Source organism: Patagioenas fasciata, chromosome 11 (genome assembly GCF_037038585.1).
Source record: "Patagioenas fasciata isolate bPatFas1 chromosome 11, bPatFas1.hap1, whole genome shotgun sequence".
Taxonomy (NCBI): Eukaryota; Metazoa; Chordata; class Aves; order Columbiformes; family Columbidae; genus Patagioenas; species Patagioenas fasciata.
In genome coordinates, this window is record NC_092530.1 from 20,630,794 (window position 1) to 20,649,686 (window position 18,893).

At 46.6% G+C, this 18,893-nt stretch overlaps 1 protein-coding gene across 14 annotated transcripts in view; it reads right to left on the reverse strand.

Annotated features, from left to right (window-relative positions):
- MBNL3 (muscleblind like splicing regulator 3) overlaps positions 1–18,893 on the reverse strand; it is a 92,456-nt gene that overhangs the window by 58,662 nt on the left and 14,901 nt on the right. For 12 of the 14 annotated variants that reach the window (XR_011740895.1, XR_011740894.1, XR_011740893.1 and 9 more), the window contains exon 2: positions 1,477–2,472. The exons of the other annotated variants lie outside the window; for them this stretch is intronic. Coding sequence is in view for 8 of the 12 variants with exons in the window: in XM_071813558.1 (XP_071669659.1) it covers positions 1,477–1,650 (174 nt within the window). In the remaining 4 variants the exon portion in view is untranslated. The remainder of the gene's footprint in view (positions 1–1,476; positions 2,473–18,893) is intronic. 14 annotated transcript variants of the gene reach the window in all.

Sequence of the window (18,893 nt, forward strand, 5' to 3'; positions counted from 1 at the left end):
CAACAGCACTGCTTTCAATTCACAAGTAAATGCTGTAAAATGTAAACATATTAACCTCTTCATTCATTTGTAGCCACTGGCTACAAATTGAAGTTTCAAGGGCATAAAGAACATTACTTTTTTCTCCTCTGATAAAAATATTTTTGTCTCTGTCAGCAAACCAGCAATGTAAATGAACATTTGAAAGTCACTGTGTAACTAAGAATCATTGCATATAATCAGATTAAGAACAGCCAAACCAAATGCAAATAGGAAGCTTGAGCTTCTTGGTAAAAGCAACAGAAGTGAAAATATGAAGAAGCCACAAACAGTGAATAAACTGCATAAACCCATGTTAGACCAGATCCAGTCCTGGTCTAAACCTGTGCATACACAATTCCACCAGATCTGTTACTCATCATGTTCATAAAAATAACCCCAAATCTGCTCAAGCAACAGCTGGAAGTTAAAGGAAAAACTTTTAAACTTGTAAAATTTATCGATTCCTTCTACAACCATATAAACAGGTTAATGACTCTGATCAAAACATTAAACACAATATCAAGAGTTCTTAAAAAGAAATCAGTTATCCATACTGCCTCAGGGTTTTTACCATCATATTAGAACACTTTTGAGGAGCCACACCTTTGGGAAAACAAAGGAAAAAAGTAGATGTTCTCTTCCTGAGAACCATGGTGAAGAGACTGCAGGGATGCTCACCTTCCCTGCTGTGAGCCCCCACCACCCACCTCCACTTGGATCCCGGTATCTGGTAAACTGTCAAAGTCCCTCCTGGAACTCCAGCAGTGACAAGTAACCAAGAGCCATCTACTGCCTGCAAAATCAACTCTGCAAAGATGAGCACTGGCCAAACAGCTCAGCTGTAACTCGGACAGGCCTAGCAGAGCCATCATGCTTGAGTGTCCCTTGCAGAAAGCATTTTCCCAACACCCATTTTTCTGGGAGTGCTGCTCTCCAAATATTTTGGCTGCTCCTCATCTACAGGACAGCATTAGAGTGCATTTGTAACTCTTGTCTGCAGGAAATACACAGAAAGCTGATTCATTATCTTAAAATGCTGCTTTCATTTCTGCTCATTAAAAGCACATTTTGGATCCCTGGGCCGAACGTGCAGCCAATGTGCTCTGGACACAAATTAAAGCACTGGGTTTCAATTCTCTGCTTTTTGCATTTCAGTTTCATTTGTTGCCCACAACGCGGGCTCTCCATTCCGAGGACAGCTATATCAGACCTGAGCTACCATCGGAAAACGCTCTGGATGAAATCCTCTCTCTCCCTGTGATGCCTGGCACTCCAGGCAATTGCACTTGATGTTAGACTCAACTTAGATTTCAGGAGCTACATCCTGCACCAGCAGCATCCTCCCTGCAGAAACAGAGCAATAAACAGTCGTTCTGCACATCCCACACCCCAGCACACCGAGGAGAAGGAAAAGCAAGTGAGCTTAGGTAATGAACGCGTTAAGACAGTCCTCACCTTTAGGGAGTCAAAGCAGGCAATAACTCGACCATTTTCCACATGGCAACTCCGTGACGGATGGGCGAACTTGCACTCTGCATCAGACCGAGAACAAGTACCTCTCTGAAACTCTCGACACACTTCTAACGTCAGCCATTTTGTATCACGAACCAGGGAAACGTTTACAGCCATATTAAAAACAAAAATTAAAATGCAAGCAATCGCACCCTTCTTTAGGGCAATGTTTACTGATTTTTTTTCTTCTTTTTTTTTTTTAAAAAAAGGATAAAAAAGTGAATTCAAGTTAAATGTGAAGAAATAACTAACTCGTTGCTTTGGTAGAACTCCTATTCATCAGCACTTAGGTTTTCATTTAAGTCAAATTGTGTTTGTTTAAAACAAGAATTAAACATAAAGCCAATCATAAAATAGAAATCTTATCAGAACAACTGAAAATCAAATTAGAGGCCAGCTCCTAAAAGTGCAATTGTAGAAGTTAAAATATAAGTGTTATATTTTGTGCCACTGCCGAAGTTACTTGCAAATAACTGGCAGACTTTCAAAAGAATTCTGTGCTCTCCAGTTAATGGTTTCAATTATTCTTGCAAAAAGCATATGCTGCTGGCAGCACTTCAGCTTGTGGAATGGTCTCGGTCCTTGGGGATAAAACTTCGGGTTGTTTTGTCTTTTTTTTTTTCCTTCTATTTCTTGCTTCTAAAAATTACGGTTCACGAGCATCAAAACGAGCAAAAGGACGTTTCAATTTTTCTTTCTTTCTTTCTTTCTTTTAAATATTTGCTACATACTCGGGCAAGGGAAAAAAATAAAATGGCTGAGCAAATTGCGTGTAAATGAGGAGCGAAAAAAAAATGGGCAAGGCTGGAGGAGTTGCCGTCAGGGCACGAACCGCAAGCAACGCCGAATTAAAAAGAGAGGAGGGCGAGGGGCAGAGAGAGGCAGCCCTAGACAGAAATCCAAGCAGCGGTGGCTTCAGGAAAGGCACTTTTCAGCAACCTGCAGGAAAAAGAGAAATAGAATCAGCCAGGAGCCGAGGCCGCCCCCGCTCAGGCGGGCGCGGGGCTGCCCGGCCCCCGGCGGTGCTGCGCGACCCCGGCAGCCATTGTCGGTACCGGGGGCATTTCCCGCACCAAGCTGCGCATGGGAGGAGGAAGCGACCAATGGCGTTTACCGTTGCAGCAGCAGACTCTGGCAGCCGACCAATAAAAGAGAGCGTATCATAGCTGCCCAGGCTGGTAGGCGCTGGGGTTTGTGCCCGCTGCACGGAAAAAGCGCCTCAGCCCCACGGCCTGGCCTGCGGCGCGACACAAGGCCCGGGGGCCCGCGCCCAGCCCCGCAGCGCCCGGGTGGGCATGGGCCCAGCAAAGCCTCTGCCCGGCCTCGGAGCGGCAATGCCCCGGCCACCCCGGCAAGGCGTCCCTCAGGGCTGGCAGCGTGGGGTGGGCTGCATCCACCAAGCAGCCCTCCCTACGGAAGGATATTTTGCTCTTTCGTGGGGTTTGTTTGTTTTTTTCCCTCCTCTCATTAACACGCCCTCCCCCTTGTCTGTAGGAAACGTTCAGGCAGGAAGAGCAGCCAGTGGCTTTCTCGTATACCAAGCAGAAAGAGTGGCTACAGTTCAGTCCTACAACCACATTTTTAAGGTGTTTTTATTTAACCCATCACTGGCTGCAAAGCTGTTCCAGCAACAACCTGGGGTGGCACATGAAGACAAACGACTGGTTCACAGTTGCTCCTCTATGGATTCAGAGCCTACAAATCTAAAAGCAAACTCAACAGGGAAACCTAAGCCACACACACAAGGAAAATATTAACTCATTGCTCACAGCTGTAGTTTTCCACCAGACTAAAGGCAACTCAAATTACTCCAACTCCAGCAACTCGTGTTATACAACAAGCAACTTTCAATGCATTCCTATTCAAGGCTTCCTTGGCATCCACTAAAATGCTAAGCTGTCCCTAGAGTTTCCCATTCTAATATTAGCTGCGCCAATGCCGCCTGATAGGATTGGGCTGTATCCAAGTTCCCAAAATCCAGCCCTTTATCTTCCTAAAGTATGGCCACCCAGTTCTGCAAACACTTGACAGGCGCAGGATGTTGCTCGTGTGACTGTTATTAAGACTTCAAGCTTTCGCAGGAGAAGAGCCTTCAACTACAAGAAAAGGAAGCTTGAATTCCTCTTTTATTATTGGTATGTTATTGCAATTACACTGATCAGTAACTGAAACCTACTGGAGCTGGAACAGTCAAACAATGCTACCAAGGAAGAAGTGTGGGAAGAAGCTGTCAGCAGCAGCAGGGGGTGGGGACACAGAGGCTGTTTGATTCACAGATCAAATTATTTCACATTAAAAAAACAACATTCGTTAAACCTACTTGCAAGTATTTTCTAGGCTACTTAGAGTCAAGTTCATAACAAAAACTCTCCAGATCCTTGCAATCCAGCTTGCAGTATCAGCACAAAGGTTAGTCTGACCCATGCTTCTGGAAGGACCTTCGCATTTTTTGCACATCAGGTGGGGAGCAGGGACTGCAAACATCATGTTTGCTAAACGTGTTTTAAACTTCAAGTTTGCTAAGCATGTTTTAAACTTCAAAGCGAAGGGAAAAAAGCACATCTAGCCATGCTCATATGTCTTCTGGGTCTCATAAGAAACAGAGATGCTCTAAATCAATTACAATTTTGCAAACAGGGCACATTTATACAGGAATCCCATTCACTGATGTGCGGGCTCCCTGTCCAAATGAGCTCAGCAAGCAGGAAAAGACGTGCAGAAACCTTCTGCAGGGAGCTAGGGAATGGCTGGGCGCAGCGCTTAAAAACGAGCTAGAACAGGTCAGATACGGGTGGGGATTTGAAAGAATGCTCTCTCAGAAGCTGCTCTGAGCAGACTGAAATACAACCATCTTGTGGATTAAGTGCATATTCCACAGCTTCAGACTCCCAGGGAAGCAAGAGTCTGTTAACGCCAGGGCCCGAATATGATGGGCCTAAACTTAATACACAGTTACACCAAGAGTTATAAACAGTGTACTAATATCTGCCACTTCCCAGCCCTTCTACTTTGCAAAATCCCAAAGACTGTAACAAACCAAATGTTCATCTTGCTCTCGCCCATGTAGCTCAGGAGCACACTCAGACACTCCGGTACGTGCCTGCACCAAGCTGCTTGGTCCTCAAAATGAAGTGAATCATGTTAATGGAAGATAAGTCAAATGAATCTTACAAAACATTAAGACATTCAGATACATGTAACATAGTTGATTTTTTTTTTTCTTTTAAAACTCTCAACGAGAAAAAAAACAACAGAAAACTCTGAAGAAATACTAACATTTGCCAATGTCCTGCTGACGGCAACTGAGGCCCCTTGCCCCATACCCTGCACACTCATCTGTTCAACATGCGAGAGTGAGACACAAGGAATAGTCTGTGCTACAGAAACAACCCACCTTCCTGCAGGACAGACTATCATCTCAGATCCTGCAACTAGGGCTCCTGTACTGGAGGGAGCCAAATAAATGAATAAAATTTTAATACCGGGGGCCTCAATTCTGCAGCCTCCATGCTAAACAGCAGACCATGGCAACAGCACACACTGCTCCCATCGCGTGTTTGCTTTGCACTCAGGAGAGCACTTAAGCACATGCTTAACTTTGAGCATGCCGACAATCTTACTGGAAAGAAGAAAACGCGAAGCAGGTACTTAAGTGCTTTGCTGAATCAGGGCCTAAATAAATGAATCTGCTTCACAGGTTTATCAGGGCTGGGAGGCCAGTAAGTACAGGCAGCAGTCAGCGCTTTTTGGCTTACGTGATCCCAGCCCAGAGGAGCAGGAGTTCGGCTTTTCTTCAAGTCAACAAATACAGTTCTGTCAGTGTTTGGATTGCTGCAAATTCCCTCATTATGCGGCCACAGGAAAAGCCAACAATGCGTGCACACAGGGCTGACACGGCACTGAGCGTGGCTCCAGCACACACTGCCAAAGGGTAACACACGTTGGACAGGAACACGCCACTGACACTATAAACCTTCGGTTTTCTGTGTCAGTTCCTAGCAGCAAACAGCTGTAACTGTTCTCAACACGATCCACCCTTACAATTCCTTTGTATTATCCATTTTTGGGGGGTGGGGGAAACTGGAATTTTATTCACTTTATTCTCTCGCTTATTTCAAATGGAATAAAAGCATCCATGCCAAAACAAACATACAAGGAGGATAAAAAGTAGCTCCATAAAACACAGACTTACTTAGTACACAGGAAATAAAACAAAGGGTAGGTGCTGCCTTCTGAACCCTTCCCAGCAAGCCAGATCTGTCTGGCAGAGCTCATCTCCTCTGCTACCAGATGGGCCAATCTTGTTTCAACAGCAGCGGCATCAAACCTGGAGAAAGCAGTGGAGCAGAGAGAAAAGCCTGTGGCCTTTATCTCTCTAAGGAAACCATAGCCCTGAAGCCCCTGCTCCAGGGCCACTTGCTGGGCCAGGCTCTAATTGCCTGAGATGCAGGAGGACGGGGCTTGCTCCAGATGTCAGACCCAGCCTCGCAGCTACCGAAGAGAAAGCGAACGAGGGCAGTCTGAGGAGCAAAGGTCACACCAGGGCTCACCTCTGGCGGGACTGAGATGCCCTCGCCGCTTGAGGTAACATGAGGACAAGCGTATTCACTTGACACTTGAATTCCTCCTGCTCCCCACGAAACAAATCCCCTTCCACTGACACCCCCCATGGATGTCAACTCGTGCGGATGCTTCCTGACAGCCAAGTTTGGAGATGGTAATTTATGTGACAGCGTGGATTCAAGCAGCTCCCAAGTGTAAATGATGGCTATTTAAAAGAGTTGTGTTTTTTTTAAAGAAAAAAATGGCTCAGTAGAAGTGGCAAGGTGGGTTCCTTATTTATTCTTCCTCAAGGATTTTTTGGGTCACGACTACACAGGTGAGCAAGAACAGCAGCTATTCTCCTTCACCTCAAGTGGAACAGGCACAGTGCGGACAGTGAGGGGACACCGGAGCCTTCCCAAAGCCAAGTTTCAGCCATGCCCTTTCTCCAGTATTTGTGATGCTGTCCATGCTCCTCTCCTCAGCACGAACCACCAGCACATGACAGAGGAACCAAGGACCTGCTCTCCTGTGTCCAAGCTCAGCCCTACGCTGCCAGGTTGCAGCATGCTTCACCCAATTTTGCAAGTTATGGTCAATGAAAGCTCAGATCCAGCCAGCCTGGATGGATGGAACTAAGAGAAACTGCTCTTAATCTTGAAGAATTCAGACCTCAAATCTTTCACCAATTCCACTTTGAGTTACATCCCACTCCTGAACTATTAATGTTCTGAGCATCTAGATATTATCAGAGCCAAAGATGACTACTTTTTTTTTTTTAATGGTCTTTCCTCAACACACTAAATTCAGCTGCCAAGACAAATGACACTCACTCATCAGTCCTTGCACCTTCGAGGTGACTCTGCAGCCTCAGCTTTTCATTGCGTCTTAATGGGTACGGAAGACCTTGGTGCACCCAGCACCTCCCTCCCCAATTAGCCAGAATAGAGGAACTCCTGACTCTAACAGCAGTGAGATGTTTCCGCTGTCGAAAAACCTTCCAAATAAATGCTGTGTTCCTGGAAGCACTGCGTGGCAAAGAGGAATGGGAACAATGAAAATAGCACATTGAACTGTTTTGTTCTGAAAGAGAAAAATATTTAGGAGAATACCATCATCCATCCAACTGCATTTTCACATCCCCATGGAAAACCAAGCCTAAGCATCTTCCCCAGTCCTTTCTTTCTCCTCCACTTTCATAGCAGTAATAAAGAACACCACATGAAGCTGCATCCTTGCTCTTCAAAGGAATGAAAAAGTCAAGGGCAAGATTTTACTGGGTAGTGTTATACTGGTATATTTATTGGCAGCAATGCATGACAACAGACAACCTACATTTGTGGGGACTTTTCAGTCAAGGGTAGGGGGAAGAAGGAAATCAACTAGGACCCACTGAGCCAAGAACATGATGACATTAGTTCAGTTGGCTGACACTAGAGAAGCTCATTTTGGGCCTCACAAAAGCTCATGGCAAGTTAGGTGCTGCCATGATGGAATCACGGGGCAGCACTGCTTCCTTTGCGACTAGTTCAAAAGTGGAACTAAGCAAGACTGTCCAATGGCAAAAGAAACCATCAAAATAACACCTGTAAGGGTCAAGGTGTGCATCCTCCACTGAAGGCCTGATTAGCAAGACACTTACCCTGTGTCACGTAAAACCCAGCAGCACTCAGATTCCTATAGATTCCAATTCCTCTGCTGTCACGATGCTGACAGTTTGCACACAGCGGGGCTGCCTCCAACGTGGGCTGGATCCCACGGGCTGTGCACTTGGGACTGGAGCCATCTCTGCAAACGGCAGCTTCTCCACAGCTTCTCATCGCCTGTGCACTTAATGGGCTGCAGTATCAAGCCCAAAGGAGGACAATTTATTTTCTGCTACCTGCAAGAGGTATTTTTCTCTTTCAAATTAGAAAAGAATACTCTATTTTTCCACTCTGGCCCTCATACTTTAAAGCAAACACTTCAGGGACTCAGCAGACACTTTGAATATTTCCTTTGTGAACATTCTGTACCTGGACGCTTTCTCCCTCAGGGAACAGTTTACTTAATTTAAGGTAAACCTTTACAGCTAGAATAAAATAAACCTTTTGTTCTTCTACCAGTTACTCAGAAAAGGAGCAGATTTCCTCTACCATGGCCACGCATGAGAAGTTTCTGTTCAAGGTCTAGTTGCAGATGTTGGGGGCCCGGGATCACACCACACGCCAAAGAGTCAACTCAGCCCCGAGTGCTGTCTGTTCAGAAGAGGACAGCAGAGCCTAAATAAAACCACCCCCTGATGCTGCTGCAATGGAAAAGTCTTGCTGGCAGGACACAAACCCACTACAGAAGTGACTGTGAGCACAAGGCGGATGTTTGGGCATGCAAATACCACACATCTTTGTGCAGAAGGAGCCACTAACGTTTGTCCTTCTTCCCCCACACTCGTTCCTGCTGACGGCTTAGGGCGACTTTGCAGAGTGTGCGTTACTGGTTGTGACCTCTATCGAAAGAACAACAAGAAAATTCCTCCCATTCCTCACTGGGAAAGCTGGAGTTGCACATATTGTGTCCCACCTCTGAGGAACCTCATCAGCCTTGCTAAAACTCCTGGATTTATGGCACCCCAGAAGGCAGCTGTGCTGCCATATCCATACGTGGAGGATATAGGTGTTCCTGGGGGATGCTCTGCTGATCAGGCAGCCAAGCGGGAGTTGTACTTGAGCCAGGCTCCAGCACAGTGCCCATCGCTCCCCAGCCACAGATACATGGAAAAGGATGGTTCCCTCGTTAGGACCTGCTTAGCTAATCCCTTCTAACCTCACAAGGGAGGCAGCTTCCCAGTGCTGCATTAGAGTGGGGTGGTTAACGCGAAAGAAGCATTTCTTCGGTGGTACAGAAGCAGCTACCACGCTGCTGTGAAGCAGTGTTAAAATCCCCTCCAGTGCCAGCACCACTTGGAAGGGGTTAGGACCACAATTACACCAGCTGCAAACACAAAAGAAAAGGGAAAAAAAAAAAGTTGGCAGGGATCTCTAGAGGTCAGCTAATCCAAACCCCAGCTCAAAGCACAGCCAGCTTCAGAGGTGGATGCTTCCACCTCCAACACAAAGAGAGCTGTCTCGCACAAAGAGAGCTCAATTGAGTCAAACAAATTTACAGGGGAGACAGGAAAGGCCAAGGCTCATTAAGGCTTGTTCCCTACCACGTAATCGTAAGAAATAGGATCAAGCAGATGTATCCCACAATATATCTGATTATCCTGCTCACTGTTCAAGAAACCCCCAAGGTCCTTGCCAATCAGATAAGTATCCACGCGTGTTTGGGCAGGCTGGTGGGCACAGCTGAGGGGTGGGAATGCCTTTATCCAACCGCCCTTTGTGGGATTCTGCTGGCAAGGACAACCTACAGGCCTCTCCTAAGCTCCAAGCATGGCCCTCGAGCCAGGCAATGTGCTCTGTTAAGCAGGTGAAACACTGAAAAAGGAGCCCAGCTCAGCCATTTACCATGCTGCAGAGGAGGCTTTTGGGAGGTATCACATGCAGAGGAGACCTGCCTGGGTCTGGTGCTTCGTAGGTTCCTCTGCCACGTGCACGTATTTGTGCCTGGAAAATTCGCACTCCAGACTTCTCAATCACACAAAGCCTGCTGCTCAAGGAGGGACATTTTCTCTGAGAGGAAGGCATTTTCCATTCAGGTCCTGTACTGCATCTCCTCAAAGCACAGATGTGCTCCTACACACACACATACTATGGTTTCACACGGTTTTAGCTGTCCTACCTGGTGACCACAGCCTGCAGAAAGAGGAGAGACAGCCGTTTGGACAGTGGTCTGAATTCTTTCTCAGCTGGAATAATTCACAGAAAACAAAAATAGTTTTTCTTTTAACACTCTTTGTACTGAGCGCTCGGATAAGTAACTTGGCAGCAAACCAGTTTGGTACAAACACACAACACCAGAACACAATGCAGTCATCACAAAGCCATCGCTCTGGGCCAGACAGTAATTTTCCCCTTTGCACAGGGCAGGTCTCCAAAGCCTTTATGCTACTATACTCAAGTCCATCTGAATTACATGATGTGTTCAAAATCAGGACTCATGCACACAAACGAAAACACCTCTCATTTCTGGGCTAGGCAGGAGGGCATACCGTGCACAAAAGTACTAAAGAAACATTTGTGAAATGATTCAAGACTTGGGAAAAGGGAAGCCTTGACTTATTCCTCAACTCAAACCTCTAACAGCATCCTCAGGTTGCAAATCAAATATGTGAGGACAGAAGGAGACAGAAAGACCAGGAAGAAAAGTATCCAGTGTATTTAGGATAACTTCTGCCAGGATTTAAAAAAATAAAAATAAAAATGAAAGACATTAGAATGCGCAGGAAATCGGGAAAAGCAAACATAGCAAACTGAGAGCATATTTTCCACTTCCATACAACAGTGAAAATCCAGAGCAGCCTAGTCCCAAACCCCAAAGGCATTATCTTCACCCAAGTCACCACTCTGACAGGAAAGATGCTCTTGTCTGTAAGTTCCAGGCTGGGACCCTGGATTCAGGGGCTCAAACCCTGCTGCAGCCACAGACGCCTCAAGCGGTAAATCGCCTAATCCCTCTGCAAATAAGGGCTGTTGCTTTCTTTTCAGTGATGTTTGGCAGATAAAACCCAGGAACAGCCATCAGGTGTTAAGAAACTACTATGGTAAAGGCTGTACAAGCACTATGTGAATAGATCTGTCTCAGATCCTGCAGTCATTACAGTACAAAACAGGATGCAGGAGGGGGAGCAGAGCGCACACACACACATATACATCTGCCCCATTAATCCAGAAGGCTCTATCAGGATGAAAGGCACATCCAACAACTCCAATCTTGCTTGCGCAGCAACAAGCAGCCTCCCAGCATGGCAGGGAGGCACGGCTGTAGTACATGCCAGGGAGCGCCCAAGAGGCACCTGGAAGGTCTAAGTGCCAGTTCTGGCAGTGTATGTTGGCACTAAGTGCCACCCACTCAGCTAGTGGCTGGGAGCTGTCTGCCCGGTGCCCCTGTGGGACACAGAGGGGTTGGGGATGCAGTGGAGAGGAGCCCTGCACAAGGCAAGGGGAAGTCAAAGCCCTCGAGGCACTTCCCAACCCATTCCGAGTTTGTGTGTTGGCTTCTCCTGCCATCCACACACCCCAAAATCTGTTACTCATTGCTCTTCCTTTCACTGCCAGGTAGATGAGTCAACTTTTCAGCAACTGAACATCCTCTGTTCTCTCTGAGACACCCAAGTCACGGACACCAACTGAAGTCCTCAGATCTTCAATTCGCTCCATACCTTCCGGCACCTGTAACATAACAGCAGTCTCCAGCTTCCCTCCCCTGTGGAAGTCCTAGTGACCTGAATGACTTCCAATTTCTCAATGCCCGTGGCAAGCTTTTCTTCTGGATAGCATCTGACTCAGGATGAAATTATCGAGTCAAAACCAGCAGCCCAAGAAGGTGGACTCCAGCTCGCCAGGGCAGATGTACAGATGCACAGTGTGTTCCACGTGCCCTGTCCTTCCTGCCACCACTCCACAGCTCCCAGCCACTCACGGCCAGCAACATGCAAACACACAAGCACCTACCCCTGCCTGGCTGGGTATCTGTCCGAGCTGACTCTTCAAGCAGCAGTCAAAAAAACAAAGTAGGGATACATTCCCCCAAATCTGGAGCATGCACTCGGAACCACCATCCATCAATGCACTTATTTGCCCACAGAGCCCTCCTGCCAAGGGAAGGAGCTTGGGTGATGGCAGAGGGAGGAGGGGATAGATGGCAAGTGGAGTCTTTGTTTTAATTGGCTGCCGTTAAGAACATTAGAAGGATGTTTGAAGGAGAATGATTATGGGCAGAGTGCAGAGGAGGTAATCAAAGGTGTCCGACAAACTGAATTTATGATGTGGCTTAGCAATCCATCACCTGGCTATCATTCCTATGTACATGCACATACATAAGCCTCAAAATATATTTAGCTTGAGGGGGGTGTCTGGAAAAAAGCAGCTGTTCTTGCAGCCCTTTGCTCCTTATTAAGGAGCAATTTTTCAAATTGGGGAAGGAAATTACTTCAGATATAAAAGATAAATTGTTTCAAATTCTTGTAAGTGTGAAGACAACTTTGTTTACTAAATGCATACGAGGCAACATATGCGTACAGCACAAACCCAGCAGTGGAAATTTGGCTCCCTGCAATTCCCTGTGATATAGATGCATTTTTTCCAGAGGAAGTCCAATGGTCTTGTTTTCAGCACTAATAGAGGAGCTCAATGAAATTTTCTATTGGGAAAGTCTAATGAGGTCAGAATAACAGAACAGAGTAACTAGGAAGGAATGTCCTTGCATTTTATTTTTAGAATAAGGATAAAGGTGGGGCTTGCAAGAGGAAGGCGATGGGCCCGCTTTGGCTGGAATGTTTGGTCCTGTGAGCTTCAGAGTGTTTCAAGTTTACTCTTTCAACAGCGATCCCCTTTGCTTAAATCAGCAACAAGCAAGCGGAAGGGTCTGGCTGGGCAAAGAGCAGAGCGATGCCTGGGGACACACCAGCAGCAGGGCAGCAGCCCTGGGGACCCATCGCAGCTGGGGGGTTCTCAGCCACGCTCCCCTTCTCAACCTGTATCCCCTTCCTGACTGGGAAGATGAGCACCTTCAGCAGCACCACTGAGCTGGAGACCTCTCCACTTTTGCACGTTAAAGGGAATCCAAGTTACAACAGGCTAAGCGTTGTGGGGGGAATCAAGAGCAAGAACAGCCCGACACAGCAGCACGGGGGGAGCAGATGGTGCTGCAAAAGGAGCAGCCAGTAGTATGACAGGGAACAGGATTTACCCTGTGTTAAGGCTGGAGGTCAAAATCCAGCGAGAGACAGCCTCAGGGAGAGAAGAGATGGGCCAGAGTAAGGCTGTGAAAATGAAAAGGCAGGAACAAAGCTAAATAAAAGAATCGAGGCGGAGCGGGAAGTGGCTTGACTGGGATAAACAGGTAAGGAGGAAAAAGAGTGCATTCAAGAGCAAGCAGGCCTTGGTCTGTTTCCTGGCACCAGCTAATCTGATTGGCACAGAGATACAAGAAACAGAGGCTTAAATAGCTCATGGGAGCAGATCTTCAGCTGGAGAGAGCTATCGTCACTCAGCAATTAACTCCCTCACAGGCTCTGCCCCTAAACCCAAAGCGCAGAGCTGACTCTGCCGAGCACAGCAAATGCAGAAAAACAGAGAACAAGACGAAGGGTCTTTGTAAGGGTTAACAGACAGCAGAGAACAAGCTGTTCCATGCATTCAGGTCAGGAAAAACAGGACTAGGACTTGACACAGGCACCATGTGCGTGTTGCTTTACCAGGATCACCACAGCTCAACCAAAGGAACAGCCAACTCTGCCTGCTGGGAATGAGACTGCAAGGAGCTTCACCTTAAAAATCTGTAGGACAGAGTTAACCCAGGGGAGCATCAGATGAGGGTATAGTTAGGGAGCATCAAGGCATACAACAAGACCAGTGGCTAGTATCTCTGCTCTGCTCCTTCATAATCTCTCTAGCAACGGAGTAAGGAAAGGCTAAGTAGGGGGAAAGCGTGCAGGACAAGGTGCAAGGCACCCTTTCACCCCTCCCGTGCTGCCCAGAGCTGCAGGTCTCCTATCTGTGCTGAAGACAAGGTGGAAACAACCCGGCAGACTGTAACAAGAACCATAGATGCCCAAGAGTAACAGCAAGGCAGATATGCACCATCTCCCACCCTGATGCTCTCCAGCATCCCACTATTTCCAGCTCTGAGGACTCCCTGAGCCTGCTGTGGTTCCCTGCTCACTAATCCCCAACCAACTCCTCACTTAGTACTTGTGCAAGCCGCTAGTGTGCCCACAACACCTTTTGGCAAGGACCTCCACGGTTCCACTATGCCTCATGTGAAGAAGAAAGATCTCCTTTGGAGTCCTCAGCCACAATCATGCCCTTGCCTTGCTGCATTGCCCCAGATGGTTTTATGATATGCCATAGACTGAACATCAGTCTTTACCCAGAGACAGATCCTTTTAAGGACTTCTAGTATCAGTGACGGAGTTAAAATCTATCTATGGCAGTTTACAAAGTGTATTTTCCTCTTCGATAAAGGGGAGGGTCAGGGTGACAGAGAGTAATCATGGGATAAAATGCCACAATTTCCAACCATTTCTGGGAGCCTGACGCAGCAAGTCTCATTTGCAACCCCAGACTTGGGAGAAAACTTGCAATTAAAAAAATTAACAGTGACCTTGACTTCAAGGGCTACAATTTAACTAACCTGCATTCAGGTTTTGTTAATAACGAAGCTCTTCTCTAGGCTACAGCACAAAGGCACTTTTCCAAATATCAAGTTACCTCTGCCCAGCTATGCCACAATGGAAATTTTAGAGACCTTTCTATAAAAGCTCCAAGAGATTGTTCCTCTGCAGACACCTCCCTGCCAGCTCTTCACCCTCCACTCTGCAAGGAGTAAGGTGAGCTCCAGCCTGGCTCAATCCAAGGGTAAGACAGGGCTTGCAATTAAGCAATAACGATCACAATCACACGGCATTTTAAAGGGACTGATGACCAACTGGGTGGGGTTACGTTACAATCCATTAACCTAATCAGCATTTAAACCTCAGGAACTACAGGCAGAGGCTGCCACCAAGATTATAAAACTAAATGAGAACATACTCTTAAAACATGTGTCTTTCAAGGCTCTGGAGAGCCTTACAGCTACATCTTCACAGCTAATCATATCACAGGTACAGAACAAGGTTAGAAAATAAGTGCCCAGAGCTAATGAGACAGTTTATTTGTTTTTCCCCTCCATCCCATAGTAATGTTACCTTGACAGGTGCAGTGCCTGCAGTAAATACTATGTCTGTCCCATATTCTGAATTATCCTTTTAGGGATGGGAGCAGAGATACATATTTGGGGCATGGATGCTTCCTACAGCCTGCTGCACAGCTCACAGCATCAGAAAATAAAGCTGACTGGAAGAGCAAAGGTTGATGCTGCCCCTGAAGCAGAACTCGTTCAGTATCATTACTCAAAGGCCAGTTAAACTAGGGAGTTGCTACTCTGGAGCCTTTTCTGCTTATTTCTGATTATAGGGCAAGGGAAAAACACAAACTCCAAAGAAATGTCCTGGAAATGCCACATGCCCTAGGACACCCCATCTATCCCAGTGGCAGTAGCGCTGAGCCTAACTTTACCCTCTTCTTAATTGTTACCCTACCTCTGAACAAAACATCACCTGCATGCCTTTGCTCATATGGACTAGCTGGGATATCACTGAAACATGGTGGCAATTAGTAATTAGTAGTTTTAACTCTTGGGAAGTCTTCTGTATGGCAGTACTTCTTGCTGGGGTGGGTTTTAACATGCTGTCCTCATTCCTCTGGAAGGCTGATTCACCAAGAGGACCTCATTCTAGATTTCTGTGCACATGCATGGACCAAGGTCTTAGATGTGCTATCAGACTTCAAGGGAGCTATCAGGTCCAAATGGTCTCATCTCCATCCAGGCAGATGTTCAGCACTGCAGCACGGATTTTTCCAGTTTTCCCATCGTTCTCCTCTTTTTATGGTTTTAGTCGCTAGCTCAGTACATGCCCCAAGCTCCACACCGTTTCTGCCCAGCCAAGGGCTCTGCCTGCAGACAGGAAGGTTCTTTTTGTCTGGTTCCTTGTTCTTTCAACATCATCTAAATATCACTCCCTTAACACCTGATTTAATATTTCAACCCCTTTAATTACACACAGTGAAGATTTTATCGGAAATCTGATTATTCTTTGAAAGTCTAAGCATTTCATCCCAGCCTCGGAATTGATCTAGCGACTGCTTTTAAATCTCCCATTTTAATTTAACATTTAACACTTTATGCCCCCATTAATTACACTTCTCGTGATCAATATCAACAAACACCATCTCTGGCCTTCTCTTGATAGAGAGACCTTGTTCTGCCAAAACACCCACGATAGCCTTGCTCTTGAACACAGGCATTTATGGGGCTGATATTTCCAGTGGGAGAGGAAGAGAAAGAAAAACCCACAAAAAACAGCAGTACCAAATAAGCAGCAAGGTTTAGTAACCAACACCACTGGCAGAGCTGCACAGACCTGGCCCTGGTGGTGGCAGGGGACTGGCCTGGCCCCAGGACGTGGGGAGCAGAGACTCCAGTCAGCTTGCCATCCATCTGTCCCACCCCCGTCTCAGATGGAGGGGACCGGGCTCTGATGCAGGGACCCACCACGTACGGGCTTCATCGTAACTCCTGCCCACGCCAAGCAGCAGGTGAGTTGGGCTTGGTCTGTCCAAGAGCTGCACACAAGCACTGGGGCATGGGAAACGCTGACGGGTCTACCAGGGAAAGCAAAGCTTTACCAGCTCAGTATCTCCCAGCATTTAAGCAGCCTGAAGGTCTACATCCCTTTGCTCGCCTCACTGCAGCATAACGTGGAGAGCAAAGCGCTTCTCTGATCCCTGAGTCTAGCAGATCTCTTATTAGCAGACACTGCATGAGCTAATTAAGGAAGCTACCCATCACACTGCCTTTATATCCAGCCACTGCCAGGTCTCAAAGGTGGCTGCATGGGAAGGGTCCATCTTCTCCAGGAGCACAGTACCAGATTTCCTTCTCCAGGCCATGGGAGGCAGAACTGGAACTTCTTGAAGGGGCTTGGTTGCTCCTCTTATCCCGTCTGCAATACACTTAGGTTTCTGTGTTGCAACTGGAGATGGAAGAAAATAGCATCCCCAGCACCACAGAAAACAGGAATAATTTCTCTAGTATATTAAGCACGAGTCATTCTTATGCAAAGGCTGCCCTGTACAGCTGCCAAGGTCAGTAAGACCTTGCTTTATTTGCTGCATAAGGGCTGGTTGTGCAAGTTTTACCTTGTACATATTTTTTCCTTGCATTCTCATCTTGGATTTCCCTTCTGCTATTGCCTCTGCATCTCGCTGTCTGCTCAGGAGGTCATGCTGCCTTCTCTGGCTCTTGATAATGACTACCCAATATTCAGTCCTTCAGAACAGTCAAAATTCCAGCAAACCGACTCTTACAGTATGTTTAATTCAAAAGACACCAAGGACAATATTGAATAACAATTTTCAAGGAAAACATGCTTCACAGCTTTTGCTAACAACATCAATATGTTTTTATTTTCAGGGGGTCTTGACCTGCCATCCACTCACACAGCCATCACTGTTCACATTCTAGTATTTACATACAGATGATCTTTAGTGCAAGGATCGCATCCAACCAAATGGCACTGCCTGCACACACAAGCTCTGGATTACAACATCAGTAAGTGTAGATTTCAGGAAGCAGTCAAGTACTGAACAGTCTGGATCTAAATAGATTACAAGGTCTGAAAATAAGGCCCTACGCTTTTTAAACTTCACACACATTCTTACAGACTAGAGTCAATGGCTGCACCTAGACTAAAAACTGTCCCTTTCCCTTGTTTACTACATCCTATGAAATTATGGGTGCAGTCAAATTTAGATATTTGCACAAGGAAGAAAAACAGGATTTTGAAACTACACAACATCATGCTACTGCAAAGGACTCAGATTTGAAGAAACTTTAACCCAAGCAGTCCGTTTGCAGAAGAACAGATTTAAGTGACCTACCTGAGGCCAGTGGCCAGGTAGGAAAGCTTCACAACAGCCTAGCCTGCTGAGGAATGACGCTGCCTTGCCCCAGCCTCTAAACTCAAATCAATGGAGAGATGGCAAGGAAAAATGTCCATAACCTGCTCTGATCTGCCAGGAACAGCAGAGTCCCCCAGTGACAGCAGGTCTTTCTTGCAGGTTTATTTCAAGCTGCACCTCACCACATCTAATCCACCATAGCAGCATTTAGTTCCAAGCTCCTGCTTATCAGTGTCTGATGCCACCAAGCTTCCAGCCAGTGAGGAGATCTGGTGTGGTAGGAACAGCAAGCCAGGACTCCAGACAAGGGCTCACACATCCTCCTTCCATCCCAGAAATCAAGTGGTTTTGGCCACCTCATTTTGCCCCTCTGACATTGCTTTGAACTTCATTCACAAGTTACAATTAATAACAGTTATGTCACATCCCCCTAAGTATTTGCCCTCAGGGGTAGAAACCCTCTCCCCCTTTATTCTGCAGACTCTGACCCTGGCAGGACCCCACAGCTACTGTCGTAACACAAACCATCATTCAAGCTTAAAACACCTACTGGTGCCAGAGGTCTCTTAACTGGAGACAGGCAGCATTACAATGGGGCTGCGCAGGGGGGTCAAGAAGCACCACTGCAAAGGGACGCAAACAAGGGCTTCAGGCTCTGAGCTGGCACACTTGGCCATACAGGCAGCTCAAAAGGTTAGCAGCACTTGTGAGCAAGAACTGTCTGGCTGAACGTACTGCCTTTGTTAACTGAGAACAGCAACATGATGGAGTGGGCTAATTAACCGCATTTTACTTTTGGGGACCCGGGCTTAAATCCTGGCTCTTGTCACAGCTGAAAATGAACGTAGGGACTACAATGAGAGCCAAGATAATTTATTTTCTACAAAATCATCAAATAATTGCCAGTCTCCTGACAGAGAGGCCCAGAACTCTACGCAAGGGCACTAGTGCGTATGCTGTTATTTCTCTGATTATAAAAGTTATTAATGGATTGATGTGAGTGGTCATCACAGCCACCACTGCTACTTAGCTGGACTTATCATCTGAATGCAAAGAACCTCAACATGTAACATGATGCAGCACCGTGCAGGTTGCAGGTCCTACAGGGAGGGAGCCTGTGCCTTGCAGGATTTAAAATGAAGTTTTCATATGGATTCATATATCCCTTAAACT